The sequence below is a fragment of the Pygoscelis adeliae genome, unplaced genomic scaffold (assembly GCF_000699105.1).
Source record: "Pygoscelis adeliae isolate BGI_AS28 unplaced genomic scaffold, ASM69910v1 Scaffold294, whole genome shotgun sequence".
NCBI classification, from domain to species: Eukaryota; Metazoa; Chordata; class Aves; order Sphenisciformes; family Spheniscidae; genus Pygoscelis; species Pygoscelis adeliae.
The window spans coordinates 2918609-2935155 of NW_008824722.1; the positions used below are offsets into that span (position 1 = coordinate 2918609).

Here is a 16547-nt window from a genome sequence, read left to right on the forward strand (position 1 = left end):
CTTTCCTTGTGCTGTCAACCATCTTGCAACTAACTAACCTATAATAAACTTTGACTTCTGCTGAAGAGTAAATGAGCAATGAGTAAACTCTGCTATAAATATCCTGTTTTCAGGACAGCTTTCTAAGAATAAAAGCACGGTAAAAGTGATGCAGTATATTACATACTATAATTAGAACTGTTTTTTAATCTCTTGACTCTAAACAACTAGCATTTGATTCTGCAAACCCTGACTGTCTGGCATCTGAGCCTTCAAAATCTCTTTTGCGAACAGTGAACCACAGAATAATATTGTTCATCTTAGTAACCACTCACTAATAGAGAGCAAAATCTTCGGAACAACTTCATCTCTGACGTAGATGCCCTGCAACACTTATGAGTAAAACATACTAACAAACAAAATTATCTTGCTATATGAGTAGTAAGAAATATACTTGAAAACATTTGAGGCATCAGAAAGCTCTCAGAGGAAGCAACACACATTCAAGAAGGACAGCAAACAAGACAAAGTGCAATGAATTATTTCTACTTCTGTCCTGAATTGCTTAGGGGCAGGCATGGGAGTTCATAGGTAGAGAGATGCTTAAGTACAATTGTCTGAAACGAAATTAGACACTTGTTTTCTAGTGCACCTATATATGTCTGACAGAAAGCTGGCTAAGCATCATTAGCACTATTCTTTTTTAACACATTAATTAGATCTCTTAATCATAATCAGGCTCTATCCTTGGCCCATTAATGCTACCTTACAGCTGACTTTACTGCTGGGAACTTAGTCGAGGACTGCTGGCGGAGTTTTGTTTCAATTTGCCTTTACGCAGAGTTTTGATTCAATTCGCCTTTAGACAAGACTACCACTTTCTTCTGCAGGTCTCACGGTGTTACAAAGACAGCATTACTAACTGTCTCTCTTCATTCCATTCCCACCTTGAGTTGCTTGGATTTTGTAAGGCATCCTCTTTTTAACAGGTGAACCCCACTGAAACTATTTTATAGATAAAATCTAAGGAACAGAATCGTCTAACAAACTATGCATCCCCATTTCATCAAGGTCATGTATGTCTGTTTTTCTTTTATCTTACCACCTTATCTGAAATCTCCTGTCTCTCTCTCTTTTTATCTTGCTACTTCATCTTTCCCTGAATATATTCCACTATCTTAATAGTCCTCCTTGTACCTAATGCTCTATATCTTTAGAAGATTTTTACTTACCAGTTTTATGTACTATCATGAATGTATTTTATTCTATAGCTATTTGTTTGTGAGACAGCCTGTAAAACCCTTAGTGCTCATCCGTTTACAGCAAATACTTTTCAAGTAGTATATTTTAAATATCCTACTTCAACATACTTCCTGGCCCGAGTATTAAAATCAACCCATTTAAATTCACTGGCTGAGCATTTCAGAAATCAATGCATGATATTAGCTGTCTTCATGCCAAATGTGTAAGAGACACCCTGATTATTGTGACTTTTCAGAGCAGTACTTGAAAATATGATGCTTCCCTGGAATATACATGTGAAAGGCAAAAAAACCCAAACATTAAAAAAATCACTAATGACTGGAAAATATTTGCTCGTGCTTGATTTTGCTACAAATTCTGAGTGATAATTATAGTTGATAGTTTATTCTTTCTCTCTAATCACTCTATTATTTACAATGAGGATTTAGAGGAGTTGGTCAGGAAAACGAAAGTGGAAGGATTTCTGTGGACAGTTAAATATAAATGAGAAAGAAATGTTTTAATCCAAGTTGTCATTTCAATTTCTTGGCCAAAACGTGAATTAAAATATTTCAGTGATCTTGAAAAGGCACTGTAACACTTCACAGACGTTTCTGTGCCTTTGACTACTTCTTCCATGTTGCACATACCCCTGTCTTCAGGTGAAATGACACAATATATTATGAAACTTATGTAGCTGAGGCTCATCATGAAAGAGAAATTCTGACTAAAGAACTCATTTCACTAAAGAAATACAAATCACTTGAATTATAGCCCTTACCAGGCAACAGATTGAGATTTCTGTCCAGTTCTTCAATGAAGAATTGAAAATTTTCACAAGAAACAAACAATATTTATAAACACTTTGACAGATATTTTCCAACTAACCCTAAATATAAATGTATGATCTACTTCATTTACTATCTTACTTTCGGGGAATAGAGCTGTTCTATAACACTATTGAAAAGTTTTGGCTTTTAATATTCACATTGTCAATATCCCCTTTCATCAAACTTCTTCCCAAATAGTAATATACAAATTCTCCTGTCCCCCAGTATTTTAAAAAAAACCAAACCAAACATTAGTGAAAAGCCACTAAAATAAAATTCCAAAGAGAGTTAATGAAACCTTCACTGAATTTAGACTTTCTTACACATAGCAAAGCATGTGATAAAACCAAAACGTACTAAAAATTAGATATTCATATTCTCTCTTTATCATATTCCTATTCTAATATATCTAATATCAGTAGCATGAAAAAGAATGAGTCTGCAAACTGCATGAGTCCTATTTTATGCACTTCAAATTAACTGCAGCACATATAACACGACCCTGCTACAGAATAGTTCTACGGTTATCATCACTGATCTTGCCTGAGATTCTCTTGTAAAGAATTACTTGTCATTCTCTCTACAGATTTTGAAAATGAAGCTCATTCAGTCTGTGAATACATCTCTACATGTTAACATTAGGTACCAATTATTTGTTCAGCTTCCTTTTAATCAGAACAGCTTTTATTCCCCCCATGACATATCTCACTAATCTACTCCCAAATTACCAAAACATTCAAAGAGCGATAGTTCACCCTTAGTGTAGGAAGCAGATTTTTGATCTTATAAAATTATACTGATAAATCAATTTTAGTACACGCTCTGTATCATGCAACCTGCCCCCCTGCCCCAGCCCCAGCGTGTATGTTATAATAATACCTGGGGCCATTGGACTTGATGTGATTTTTTTTTTTGATGAAACGGTATCCTATTCAAACTGTATCAGGACCAATGCCTGTGTCCTGTGCAAAAGACCTTTTGTGAGCCTATTTAATATGTGTTTTATGCTCAGTGAAAAATGACGTATTTGTATATTGGAAGAATCGTGTATTTGGGAGAATCGTGTTCAAGAAAGGGTAGAGCATTTCCCCTTCCAAAAAAAACCAGAGAAGTGTTTTCAATATAACTTATGCCAGAACTTAGTAATTTACGTTTCATTTTCATAATGATAATAGTAATCAGTACTGCATACGTTAATTGTTCTAAAATGCTGAATGAATAATTTTTAGTTAACCTAGCATAATAAAAATCACAACAATTTTTATCGCTAACCATTTTAAAATGGGAACGGTCAGTAGAATATAGGTTATTAAGTATACTTCATTGATATATTGGGACTATAAATAGTTGCATTATAACCTCCTTTTATAACTTTTCAAAACATTCACAATTTTGTAAATAATGCAAAATCTGTTTTAACATTTTGGAATTCTAATGGTTTATTATCTTAAGGAGTGCCACTGCACAAGCCGCTGGAGTTTGGAGCTGGGAGTACTGTTACTCATACTGACAGCTGTCACCACTTCTTTCCACTTAGGTGAGTCTAAGGAGCCAGCCGTCATGATAGACTGCTATTTGTTTCAGAGCTAGGACCTTATACCAGGAGAAAGCAAGTTACTTCTGGGCAAACTTATAATCTGACACTCATACAAGCAACTAAACCAGCAAAATGGAAGTCAGTGCTGAAGTCTCTAGCTAACGACAACACCATTCTCTTGCACTTTGATAACCAAAGCAACTGGAAATGATACATCTACGGTCCAAATCATCCTCAACCCAGCTCTTCTACATAACAGACACCTGATTGCTTTTGTTGTATCCCAGGCTGAGCAGTAAACCCAGAAGCCTCTTTCCCCACGCCTGCCCTCATACACAATGAAGGTTTTATCACGGTAAGCCATCTCTGTTATATAGTGAAGGCTTTGAGAAACTGTCATCCAAAAATGAGAACAAACATCAAAGAGAATTATGGAAACAAAGATGCTTTTGAATGAACTGTAGTAAGTAATAGGCATGTTACATCGTAAACACTAAAATAATCCATGAGAAGATTAAATAAAAACATATTACATTAATATAGAATGAAGAGATTTAAAAAACATGGGACATCCATCTACTGTTTAGAGACTAGATTATTTGCAAGATGTCAGAATAAATTTATGAGGGAACTCTGCATTTTTAGCTCACTATTTTTCTCACCATTTCCTAAAATGTTTTCAATGTGTACCTTCTTGGAAAATAATTTTCTTCATTTCCCAGTCATGCACCTTTATTAAAATCTTAAATAGATCTTTTGGAGTTCCTCTTTCTTAAATTCCATTCACTTACAAAACAAAGATGCTGTGATTTTTTTTTTTTGTCTCACCTCTACACATTATTCATGAACATTGCACAAAGAAACTGTTGTTCTTTTGACATTGCATCTCAATAAATGGATTAAATGAGCTGTGAATATCAGCATTTAACCAATAAAGAGAGATCTTTATTTATTTAAAATGTATCAGATCTGCTTCATCTAAAAGGCTAATTGAAAAGGCTATTCAGGTCAGCTGTGATATTAGAAGACAACTGAAATCACATTTAATGCTACTTAAAGGATGTGAACAGGCTAGAAGAAAAATTAAACCATGGCCATTAAAATTTAATTTGACTTAGTGAAGCCATTAACATTTTGATTTTATGCAGTGGCAAGCATTCTAAAAATATTTCCATATAATTCAGAAACCCAGAATTGTCAAATGGCTGACCCTTATGTACCAAAAATGATTGAAAGTGACTTTAAAGGGCAAACCAGAAAAAAAGCAAAAGAAGAAAAATTATTTGAATACCATGATAAGCTGCCATTCTGTTCTTTCTTCATATATATATATTGAAAGTCTTTGTATATATATGTGTATTATTACTGTACACCCACACATACACATACATAAATTATCTGCTCACAGCAAGTTTCTCTCTGACTCACTTTTATTTTATTGTTGCTGCTTTTAAAGTTTTGCATCTTACCACATCTATCAGCGGGATCCTCCATAACAGGACATTTCTGCCTCTGATAATGGCCAAGTTGATCTACGTAGTTATCAGCCTAAGCTCAACTGGAAGCTTTCATACACTATTTTAGAATAACTTCTTATAGGAAAAAGCAACCAATTTACAATTTGTGGTCAAAACCAGTTAGAGTCCTCTGAATTTTAGTCTTGTTATTGCACTAGAAATAGTTGCATCTTTACTATAAATTCTTGCTTTTTTCTATTAATTGCACACTTTGGTTTTAATTTTAACGTTGAATACCAGATTTGGATATCAAATGAACAAAACACTACTTTTATATGAACTCTAAAGAAATAATCTGTTTTTAAGACAATACCTTAATCTTAGTCCCAGTAGTGTACTTGTGATATGTTGCTTTACCTCTACAAGTTTGCCTTTGTAATTTGAAAATGCTACTGCCAATATTCCTTAAACTCTGTATAACAACAAATACCATAAATAGCGCAAAGCAATCATCAATGTAGTAATTTTAAAGATTTTAGCCAGTTTCATCTAGAGACTTTGTCTAGAATGAAAATGGTAACAAATCTGATCATGTATCAGTACATAAGTAAAATTTCAGATTGACTGCCTGACAAAGAAATACATCACCCCTAGTTTTGACTTTCATTCCCATTTTTTCCAATTCAGTTTAAAAAAAAAAAAGGTAATACAGAAGGCTTTGTTGTAATATTCCTAAAATAATATAATCTGGGGTTTCATATCTTGCTGTATGCACATTGCTTGCATTGCTCTGGCTTACTTACTAGTAGTCATCATCAGTGATGATAGGAAACAGAAAACGCTAAACACTGCTAATGTTGTTACAAAGGCATTCCAGGAGGTGTAGGTTATCACAGAAACTGAAAGGCTAATCCAGGGAGTTTCTGGCTCTACATATACAGTGCAAAACCTCTGGGTTCCCAGAAATCAATGGCATTGCCACCTCCACTCTGGACCCAGCACTTGAAGTAGCTTTAGAGAGAAGAGAGGTATATAACTAAACAGCATCCTTCTTATGAGCTGATAAACCCGTGAAAGGGGTAAAGGTTTGAGTAGAGTAGGGCATGTAAAAAATCTTGGATCAATGAGACAGTTTTTGAAAGGTTTTGAAAGAATACACTGAGTACTCGACTGTGTCACAGATTCTTACAAAGTTGTTCTTGTCTGTGACTCCCAGATACCTTATTCATCAGCCTCTACTTCATGATTCATCATGGCTAATAATAGATGAAACGAGCAGAAAAATAATCAAAGCTCCAATGACAAAAGGAAGTGTCTGAATATTACTCCAATAGATTATCTTCTAAATTGACTTGGCTAGCCATTGATTTGGATAAAAATTATTTTCTCCTTTCTCAACTTATTTTTTAATGGGTTACAGAAAATTAGAAGCAGAATCTAGTGATCTCTGTTCTTCCCCAGTTGTAGTGCCTCTAACTCCTGCCACAGAATATTTTTATTCAGAGCATCCCAATACCTGGTGGTTAAACACTTCTAAACTTAGGGAGTTTGGTAATGTGAAGCTGTTTCACTACGCTTTAAGACCAACCAGATCAGATTAGAACATCTCTGGGTTAAAAGCCTCATCCAAAGTGGACTATAGTTTATCAGAGGCAAAGCTGTGTTCATGAATGATATCCAAACAGTCTCTTCAGTCTGTTGCTGGAAGAACTGCTAGATTCTTCTAGGATCTGCTTAAATTAGAGTGCGTGCAAACTACCGTATCAGCTCAAATGTTCTGTGAGCAGCTTGCCTCACAGCTCCTTTATAGCAGATTTCTCTCTGACAAAATGAAATAACAGCAGATAAAAATTTTACCTCTTATAACAGCAGTGGAAGAAAGTGAGCAGAAGTTACAGTATTTGGACTTGAGCAGCTGGGTACAGCTTATATCTGCCCTTACTAGAGTTTGTGTTTTGGAGTAAAAAAAAGCATAGAAATAACTATCTAAGAATAGTGTAAATGCAAAGGTACATTATACCAACAACCTGTGAGTAGAATAAGGAACCTCTGCTTATGAGTTTGTCTAAAAACTTAATGAAAGCAACTTTTGCTAAATTAATTATATTTGTTTGAAGTCTGGCACTATTTTAATCCTAGATCTGAGCAGAAAGCAAGCAAGTTGCACAATAGGACTTCAAATATGTTTATTTCTCAGAACCTAACAAAGATTTGGAGTCATGTCAGGTGTTCTAGCCTCACTGTAGAACCTCTACAGCCTGCTAAAGAATACTTTTATTAGGAGTATCCATATGAAATGTCAAATAGAGCTTTTTATCAGGACTTATCAAGGAATTCACTCAGAGGTCACATGACTAGCTCAGTTAAATAAACCACGTCTTGAGTATATACCAAGAGCTTGAGTAGTATAATATTCTTCAGACATACGAGCTCACATTCTGTCATTTATCAGCACGTGTCAATACAGTTACATAATTGTGATTCCAGATGCCTTATAGAAGTCTCATTTCTGAAATGAAGGTGCCACAATAACATTAGTTATTCATCAGTGTGTAAGCCTGTAAAATAATCTCTGGAAGTGTTTCCTTGTCCCAGCTATTTCATTTTACTTTATTTCTGAGATGAAAAGGAGAGAGATCTTTAAATTATTTTCTTGACACACAACAGGAAAGACCAGAGTCCTGTGCCATGTCATTCCTTTACGCATTCCTTTGCCTTGTAGGAAATGGCACTGCACACAGGAAAGAAACTTTTGCATTGTAATATACAAAAGCATGGCGGTGCTGCCTGACGAACACACTGACCCTGTCCTTTGCCCTCTTCACTGCTTTTCTATTAGCAATCCTTATCTTCAAACGTTACAGAGCCTCAAATCCCGATTTCTAAAAGATAAGATAAAATTCAAGCAAGGAGATAGTGATCTACAATTAGGCTCATGTTAGAACAGAATTCAATAATAAGAGACTCCGAGGCAAAACTTCCCTGAAGACTGATGCAGGATGGAGGAATTAGCCTCCCACCAAGACAAATAATACACGATAGGCACTAGTTATTCTGTTTGTTGCATTGCCCAAAACACTTGGACACCTTCTTAAGAACTGCAATATGAAAACTCATCTAAAACAAAGTGTCTCCTTAGTCTCCTCCATCTTAAAGCAAAGATGGGAGAAGCTACCAAAAGTGTGTCTAAGTAAATCTCATTTGAGAAAGTCAGAACTGAAATCGTAATACCAATAGGATGCCTAGGTAATTTCTAAAAAACAAGTTACTATACCATCAATAGGCACTATGTGCTCATATCATAGCGATACAATCCTGCTGCTGCAGAGCTAACCACAACTATCTGAGTGTGCTACATGGAACGCAAGAAAACTGAAACGTAATTTGTAAATCATTTGTGAATCATATGGACAAAGCACACAGAAAGGCTAACAGAAAGCCATACTGGAAATGCAGTTAATGAACATGATTTATTCTTCTTATTGTATTTAATTCTTACTCCAGATCCTTTTCTGAAGTTCTCCAGTCAAATTTGGGGTTTGTGGGCGTGTGTATTGAGATATGAATAACCAGTACAGAGACTGAAGCCATAAACTACGTATACTATATAATGCTTCCTCCAAGCATTTCTGCTCTTAAGACCACCTCAATCTAGATCACCTCTTGGGGCAAAACCAAATATCAGCAGCTAAATCAAGTTAGCAAAACCCAGGATCTTGCAGAATGTGGTGATAATGATTCAGCCCATGACAACCTTTTCTTGAAGTCACTGTGAAGTCATGTCCTAACATGGAGCTACGGAAGAAAGGGGGAAAACTACTCGGTTTCACTGCCATGAAACCTAGTGTGAAGTTCTCTGTCTACTTGTCATTACTAACAACCCTGCAACAATGCTAATATTGTTGATAATAATATTAACACATTGCCAATAGGTATCAAATTTTCTGTAACATGCAGTAATATATTCAGGATGAGATAATGCTATTACTACTGAAAAAACCTTAATTCTCTTCATAGAATAAAATTACATTTTTAATAACCAGGAAAAAAATTATCAGGTCCTCAGTTTAACCTCATTTAAAAGTAATAACATGCATTAGCCTAAACTACACTCCTGCCTTGGATATAGTTGGGACAAACACAGTACTAATCAGGGATGGTGCACACTAAAATAAAGTTTCTTTTCTCCCCATCCCAGGGCCTCTCTTTAACTCAATGTTGGAAGGGAAACTTCACCCTCAGTAGCTTTGTAACTTGTAATATGAGGTGCTATTCCCCACCTTAGAATTTGTTTCATTAACTTTAAGAAGAAAACAGTCTCAAATCTCAGCAATTCAAAATAAGAGAGGCTGAGCACTGAAAATAGTGCCATGCGAATTCCTGATTCAAATAGACTGCATGGTAAATTCAGTCTTTCTGATAACATTGTCCATGGTATGCATTATACTGCATTATCAGCATCTTCAATAGTTCCTTCTCTACAGTTGGGCTGATAGGCCTCACTAGATAGACAATGAAATGCATTCTACACTGTGTGGGTGTGATTTATTTATTTTGTACAATTGTTCTACTTCTGTATTTCCATGCATTTCAGTGTTGTAATTTCTGTTTCAAAATGACCCAGATAAGTGTCAGAAAAAGATTTTTAAAAAAGAAAAATTCTCCCAACCTCTCATACGAAACTATACCAACTGAAACTCAAGGAATGTTTTACAGGTGGTTAGCTAAGTGTTTCTGTAGGGGAGTAACAAAGTATAAACTCATCCAAGGCTTCATTAATTTATTCATTTCTGCTCCTGAATGATTGTAAATTAGGGAGATACTGAAGGGTTGCCATCACGACCCTTTATTTCAGTTACTTTTAAGTCTTCATATTTCTTTATGGATTCAGATAGCTGAAAAGAGAGTTGCCTTCAACCAAACATAGTATTACTGCCACTTCCAACCAAAAATACAAGGAAAGCACTTCTGATTAAAGATGTTTTATGAGCTATTGTTTTGTGAAGACAGGCAGAAGGATGAAAGAATCAGGAAGAAAAGGCATCAAGGAAGTAGCAGACACTGAAGTCTGCTTCAGTAACACGACCCTTAAGAAGTGGTAAAAGAGAGAACTTGGGGGCTAAGGTGAAACTACACACAATGTTAGAGCAAAAGAGGAAATAAATTGTACGCAACTGGTCAGAGAAACAGGTCTAGGTATGTTCTCAATAAGATTGCATCAGCTTTTCCAATTTTCATGCCTTACTCTAACAACATATAGGTCTGGTATTTTGGTTAAACCACACAGATCCAAAGTAGTAATTTAATTTTCACTTCCTGTTTATGGCCTTTTTTTCCCCCCTGAATCTTCCACCATTCTGAATTTGAAATACACAAACGGTAGTCTCCATTACTACATAATCTGCGAATGGATTACTGGCTTAATCCTGCAGTCCTGCTTGCTCGACACAAGCAGTGATCAGTGTCCTAACACAGTCTCCATACTATCAGCCAAACCTGTGCTCAAAATACCCTTGTCTCTTCTCTTCAAGACTCCATCACGTTCACCGTTTGTTGTCCATCCTTGTTTTCCTGTTGCTCTCTAACATACAGCTGCCAGCCAAGTCTGTTCCTGCACTTGTGCTTGCAATTTGACTACTGAGGGATTGACGCCCTGATGCTTTTGTACTTTAGACAGTGGCTTCTCTTGTATTTGCTCTTAATACTTTGAACTGCTCCTTCATTTATACCTGAAACCACCTGATGGTGGTTCATCTACCACCATCCATGATTATGGCTGCTAAACACCAACTAGCATTAAGACTACTACAAGAAGCAATACAGAAGACTAAAGGTGAAAGCTAAATCAGACTAAAGAAAAGTCCATGAACAAGTTCGGTGGGGTTTCAAAAAAAAGCTATTATTTACTTAAATTTTGTACTATGCTTCCTGATTTTGATTAAAAGAAATACCGCAACATCCAATTTCATGAAATTCCAGGAATCTAACGGAAAAGGTCTAGTAACTCATTAAACATATCCAGCCATGGGTTTGTTTGATAAGTTTGGGAAAAAGAACGTAACTTTCCTGTAGTTCACCTCTACGCTATTGAATCTCTATGACTGCAGATCGCTAATGGAAGTTCTGTTCCTTGTAATTCATTCCGTTCTCCCGCATAGTAAGTAAGGTTTATGAGACTCCTGACTTTCAACTCCCCAGTCAAATCCGGAGAAACATAATCAACTGCTTATTTTTTCCAAGTATGAAACAAATATACAATACAAGACAAATCTGGGTCCTGGGGAATTAATGTATTATTCAGAGCAATCATGAGCTATTTTTTCTCTTATATTAGTAGCATACAAGGTGTAGTATGGGGGAATCAAGTCAAGTTGTTCAACTAATAAAATTTGCCTACTTCTTTTATTAAAATATTTACATAATGATGAAAGAAACAAATAATAATTTGTTAATCGAAAACTGTGAGCTAGTGAGCTTACACATACTTCATGCTGATGAATATTGCCACTATATGAGACAGGCAAAAGAGAACAAATGTAGTCAACTCTATTGCAGTTCAGTAATTAAAATATAGGTGCCTAATAAAGGTACTTCAATCCATTTAATCAAGTTTTCTACAAAACCTACACTGCAGCATTTGTTTTCCATGGGCTGGTAAAATATCATTTAGGACTGACATTTTGAAACTTAGTTTTTTAGTATATTCTCTGTAAATTTAGAGACGTAATTAATATACAGGATTACTCACTGAAGGTGTCATTAGATACTTAAGTAATTTCTCTTCTGGTTTGACACACCCATTTAGAGATACAAAAGTTTATTCTTAATAAAAGAGAGAACGGTTAACTATCATATCTCCCTGAAATAATAAGCAAAACAACGGGCTTAAATTTGATGTGTGGGATTCAAACTCTGCAAACAACTATTCTGCCAACAAAGCTCAAAAAAATACCACATCAAAAGAAACTGGGAATCTTCAGTGTGATAACAATTCTGTCCCTGCAACTCTTTGAGCTATCTAGACATGTGTTAATCAGTTATATCCAAGTTACTAACACAAGGCCCTGACTGATTTGTGTCAGTGTGAACAGACTGCCATCACATGCCTCTTAAACAAGGACTCACAGAATGATGACACTTGAAGTTTTGAATCTAAAATTTCATCTTGTTCTTATACCTCTGGTCAGGGTTCATACTTGAGCCTAACACTTCTTACTGACCATACTGTTTTATAGAAATTATGTAGCTGGTGGCTGCAAACATTCTTACAATAAATATGGGACATACAAGGAATAATTATAAATATCATGAGGTGGCACAAAGGTGATAAAATACATTCCTCACAATCACTGTGCACGTATATAGCAATTACAAATCATATGAGGTCTTGATTTTGCACCGGAGCAAGTCTATGCAGGGCTATCTAGGCTCACAATAATAAATCACACAAGTGATAGAGTAATTATTAACATTTTTCTGTCTTTTGCTTTTGTACCAGTTTTAGTTGCATAAGAGAGTGATAGAACTGCATATTTTGAGTTCTAAGAGAGTATTTTTGAAATATATTTTTATATTAAAAATATAGCCAAAGTTTCACAAAGTAACAAATTAAGCAGCAGAAGAATTAACGTGCAGACTAAGGTTTTTTGTTTTATGAGCATGACATGTACTATAAGTAGTGACATAACGGCAGACTGAGCACAGAGCAAGGAACCCAATACTCCTGAAGACTATTCCCAGTCTCAATACTTTGCTGGGTGGCTTTAGGAAAGCTCTCAAGTAAGTGCTGAAGGAATGAATTGTATATGTCCTGAGCAACAGTTTCAGGTTTGGTTTTACAGAGCAAGACCAAAAGCTTTAGGAAAAATAATCACCCAGGAAAGAAATTCTGAGATCTCCCTATCTATAGAGAGATTAGTCTATATTCAGTTTAGTCGGTGCTGTATATTCAGTTTAGTCAGTGCCTACTGCAATGTATACTTCTAATGCTATAAACTCTGCCTGAGCATATTTCAATCTCACATGACTAAGTTCTCTTAAAAAAAAAAAAAAAACACACACACCAAGATTGCCTTAAAGCTATTGTATCTTTTTTTTCCAGGCATGGCCTTACAATAGTCTCAGCCTTGGGAATTCAGATCCACTAAAAGAGAAAAAAAAAAATACGCTCAAGTACGGTATGTGATCTAAACATCATTTTTCCAGCAAGCTATTCTTAGATTTTGTTCTGACAAACCAACCATCTATAGTAATAAAACACAGGAACCTGGGAATGTCAGGATTGCTCTCACATTAAAAAAAACAAAACAAAAAAAACCAAACAACATTGAAAACAAACTCTGATACTCTCCCACTAAGTTTCTTTGATTTTTCCAAGACACAAACATCATTTTGTGTGTACCTGAATAAAATAGCCAAGTGACCTCATTTGTTTTCACTCACCTCCTGAAACCACCAGTTATGGTAACTAAAGCATCTGGTAGAAACGTACACACAGTATTCTTGACAATCAAGCTTACTGCATCTGCTTCTGCCTTAGATACACAGCTAACAAGGTCCTCATAGTAGAGAAACCCTGGAAATCAAAGGCAAAAAAAGTGCTGATCACTCTGTGGAATTATCAAAATCTACATAGCGTTATGTAAGCCCAGTGTGAAATAGCCACCTCTCACCAAAACGTTAAGCCACACAACTTGTACCATGGGCAGGGGAACCCTATCTAATGGCAAGAATTAAGAAATGCTCAATCTTGAACCGAAAAATATAGGTTTGTTTCAGGACATGTTGTGGGAAGAAATATATTTTGATCCAGCCTCTTCAGGAGTCTTTTCCTTCCTCCCCACCATCCCTGGAGTCAGTCTCCTGCCTCGGGCCTGGGGGTCGCAGGCAAGAGACGGCCTCATCTTTGTCCTCATAGTTTATATATATTTTTGTCATTATAATTTGTTATAAATTATAATAGCAGTTACAATTGTAACAGCAGTTATGATTTATAACAACATAGCAGTCAGGACAATTGCTCCGCTTGCTGAGAATCTGAATATTTCTAAGTTTCTCTGACTTCCCTACCAGCTCCCATCAATGGCATTTCTGGACGTACTGCTTTAAAAGGTGCTCTTCTCAAAATGATGGGGTTCTACCCAAGTACAGGGCTCAGAGGTACATGAAATATCCCAGCTATCTTTACATCTCATCACAGAGCTTGTATCCAAAGAGCCCAGTCCTGCAGCTTGCTTCACATTCGGATATGATATGTAAAAGGCAAGAGGACAAAGGAGCACGAATGTGTGCAAGCTGACCCAGGGTATTGTGAGGTGATTTAAAACGCATGGATTTAATGCAAAAATAAAGTTACAGTATTTTAATGTAATGTTATATAATCTCCTTTTCTTAATGCAACTGAGTCCTTTGTTTAAACATGTCCCTTTATTTAGGGAAATGGCAGACACACACACACAAAAATCTATGGTGAAGCAATATTATTTATTTGACCATGTTTAACACTTGAAAGTTAAGACATGCTAAGATTATGGAGGCAATTTTACACGTATTTTATTATAAATACGGATTTATCACTGAAGTAAGGCTGCCTTGAAGGAGACAGGTCTCCTCTGAAAAGTAGTTCTGGGCTTTCCTGATGTCGTAAATTTTTCACAACCTGTGCCATAATGACCCATTAATAGTTTTGTGTATAGGGGTAGATTTTACTGGGTATCTGTGTAAGTGATAAAAAAAATGCATATTCATCTTTTTTTAATGACACCATTTTTAATTAGGAGCCCTGTTACTTCAAACATTATTTTTAACCTAATAATTTAATATTCACAAGATGCTGCCACCAGAAAATGGATGTATAAATGAACTTTGCCTCCTCCTCTGCCGATTCTGTTATCAAGATCTTAGAGCTGAGATACAAGTTTTTATGAGACTTTCACCTTACCTGCTCTCTGCATTTTTGACAGCTTCAGGGTCTTGTCAGCTTTTACCTCTTCCAGAGTTCGTAAACCCATTCTGTACCATTTCTCAGATGTCTTCACTCCCACTCCAAAGACTGAAGTAAATTGCTAAGGTCAGTAGAGGAACACACATTTCAGTGTTGTTTTCTAAAGGAGCAGTAAATTAACAATAAGTAGGTAACAATGAGGTTTAACAGGGAAAATACTGGGCAGAACTTATCCTACGTTGAAAATAAATAATAGCGTAATACAAACATACAGATTCAGCTTCCTTTCTTTGCATAGTTACATTAAACAGATGATTATTTTTATACATGGGCAGCTCTCATTAAAGTGAAATCTGAACAATAATCCAGTACTATCCCCAGCAACTTTATGTGATTTAGCTGAATGTACACTTTCAACTAAGGTTTGAAATAAGAACAGTAGTCTTATTTTACTGCACAATTAAGAAATGCAAATAATAACGTTAAGTGGCTGGATTCCCTCACACTAATTTCATAGAGTAAAAGATGTCTCAAGACTATCTTCCTAATTTGACTGACATTATGATTTTGTATTATATGTGCTACCAGGTCTCAGTTGTACACATGGTGTTGGTGTTGCAGCACTCCCAAGAGATGGGGTCAGTGGGAACCCTGTGGCTCTTGAAATTCAGCACCGAGGGCAAGGAGTCTCAATGGTGCACGGTAACAGATAGTAAGTACATAAAGACAACTAATCTATTCTTATACTGCATTCTATAAGACACATATGTTTGGAGGTCATGCCAAATCTTGTTTTCCAAAATGGGATTCAATTTCAAATACAAACAGTAATTTTTGTTTGCTTGCATATTATAAACAGTCATACAATACTTCAGTCCTCATGAGAGCCAAGCTAAATTCCTGTGTGTCTTATTTGGACTACAGATTTCACTATTTTGCCCACTGGAAAAAAACAATGCCCAAATCTACCAGTCTCTGAAGTTTTAGTATACTTATATTCCATTGCTTCCAAAGTAATTTTGTACACTAACTTATTCCCCAAGAAAGGATGTAAAGCAAAAATGTCACAGTTGTAAGCATTATTCAGTGGATCAATATCTCAGATGAGCAATGATATGAAAGCAAGAGGGAAAACTTTCATGCTTGCCCAAAAACACATTCTTTATGTTCAGTTTGTCAATACTGAAGCTCTCAATAGTTCCTCTGTTCTTTTATAGAATTCAATGAGTAGCCCTGTAAGATACGAGTAACTGCTGTTTTCCATTGAATCTACAACCTCTGAATTCCAACCATGCTAGCTTTATTTTGTGTTTTTCTAATGAGATTAATTCCTTGGAAATAATTAAGATAAAGAAAACAAAAGAATTAAAACCTTGGATAATATTAAATAGGAATTACCCTACATTTTGTATATAATGGATGAAGTTATCTCTTCTTTGTCTGAATTGTGGTTGTTTATGAAAGAATGATTTTTTTTAAGTACTTAGATTGTTATCTTTTAATGTTTTTGCTAGTGCTAAAAGATTTTCAAAAGGGTCTATTACTGGGTTAGAATGATT

General features: G+C 35.6%; 1 protein-coding gene across 1 annotated transcript in view; it reads right to left on the reverse strand.

Moving 5' to 3' along the window:
* Positions 1-16547, reverse strand: part of DNTT (DNA nucleotidylexotransferase) — a 98124-nt gene that overhangs the window by 56643 nt on the left and 24934 nt on the right. Inside the window, exons 6-7 of the mRNA XM_009323260.1 lie at positions 14986-15109; positions 13488-13620 (exon numbers count right to left, since the gene is read on the reverse strand). Coding sequence (XP_009321535.1) covers positions 13488-13620; positions 14986-15109 — 257 coding nt within the window. The remainder of the gene's footprint in view (positions 1-13487; positions 13621-14985; positions 15110-16547) is intronic.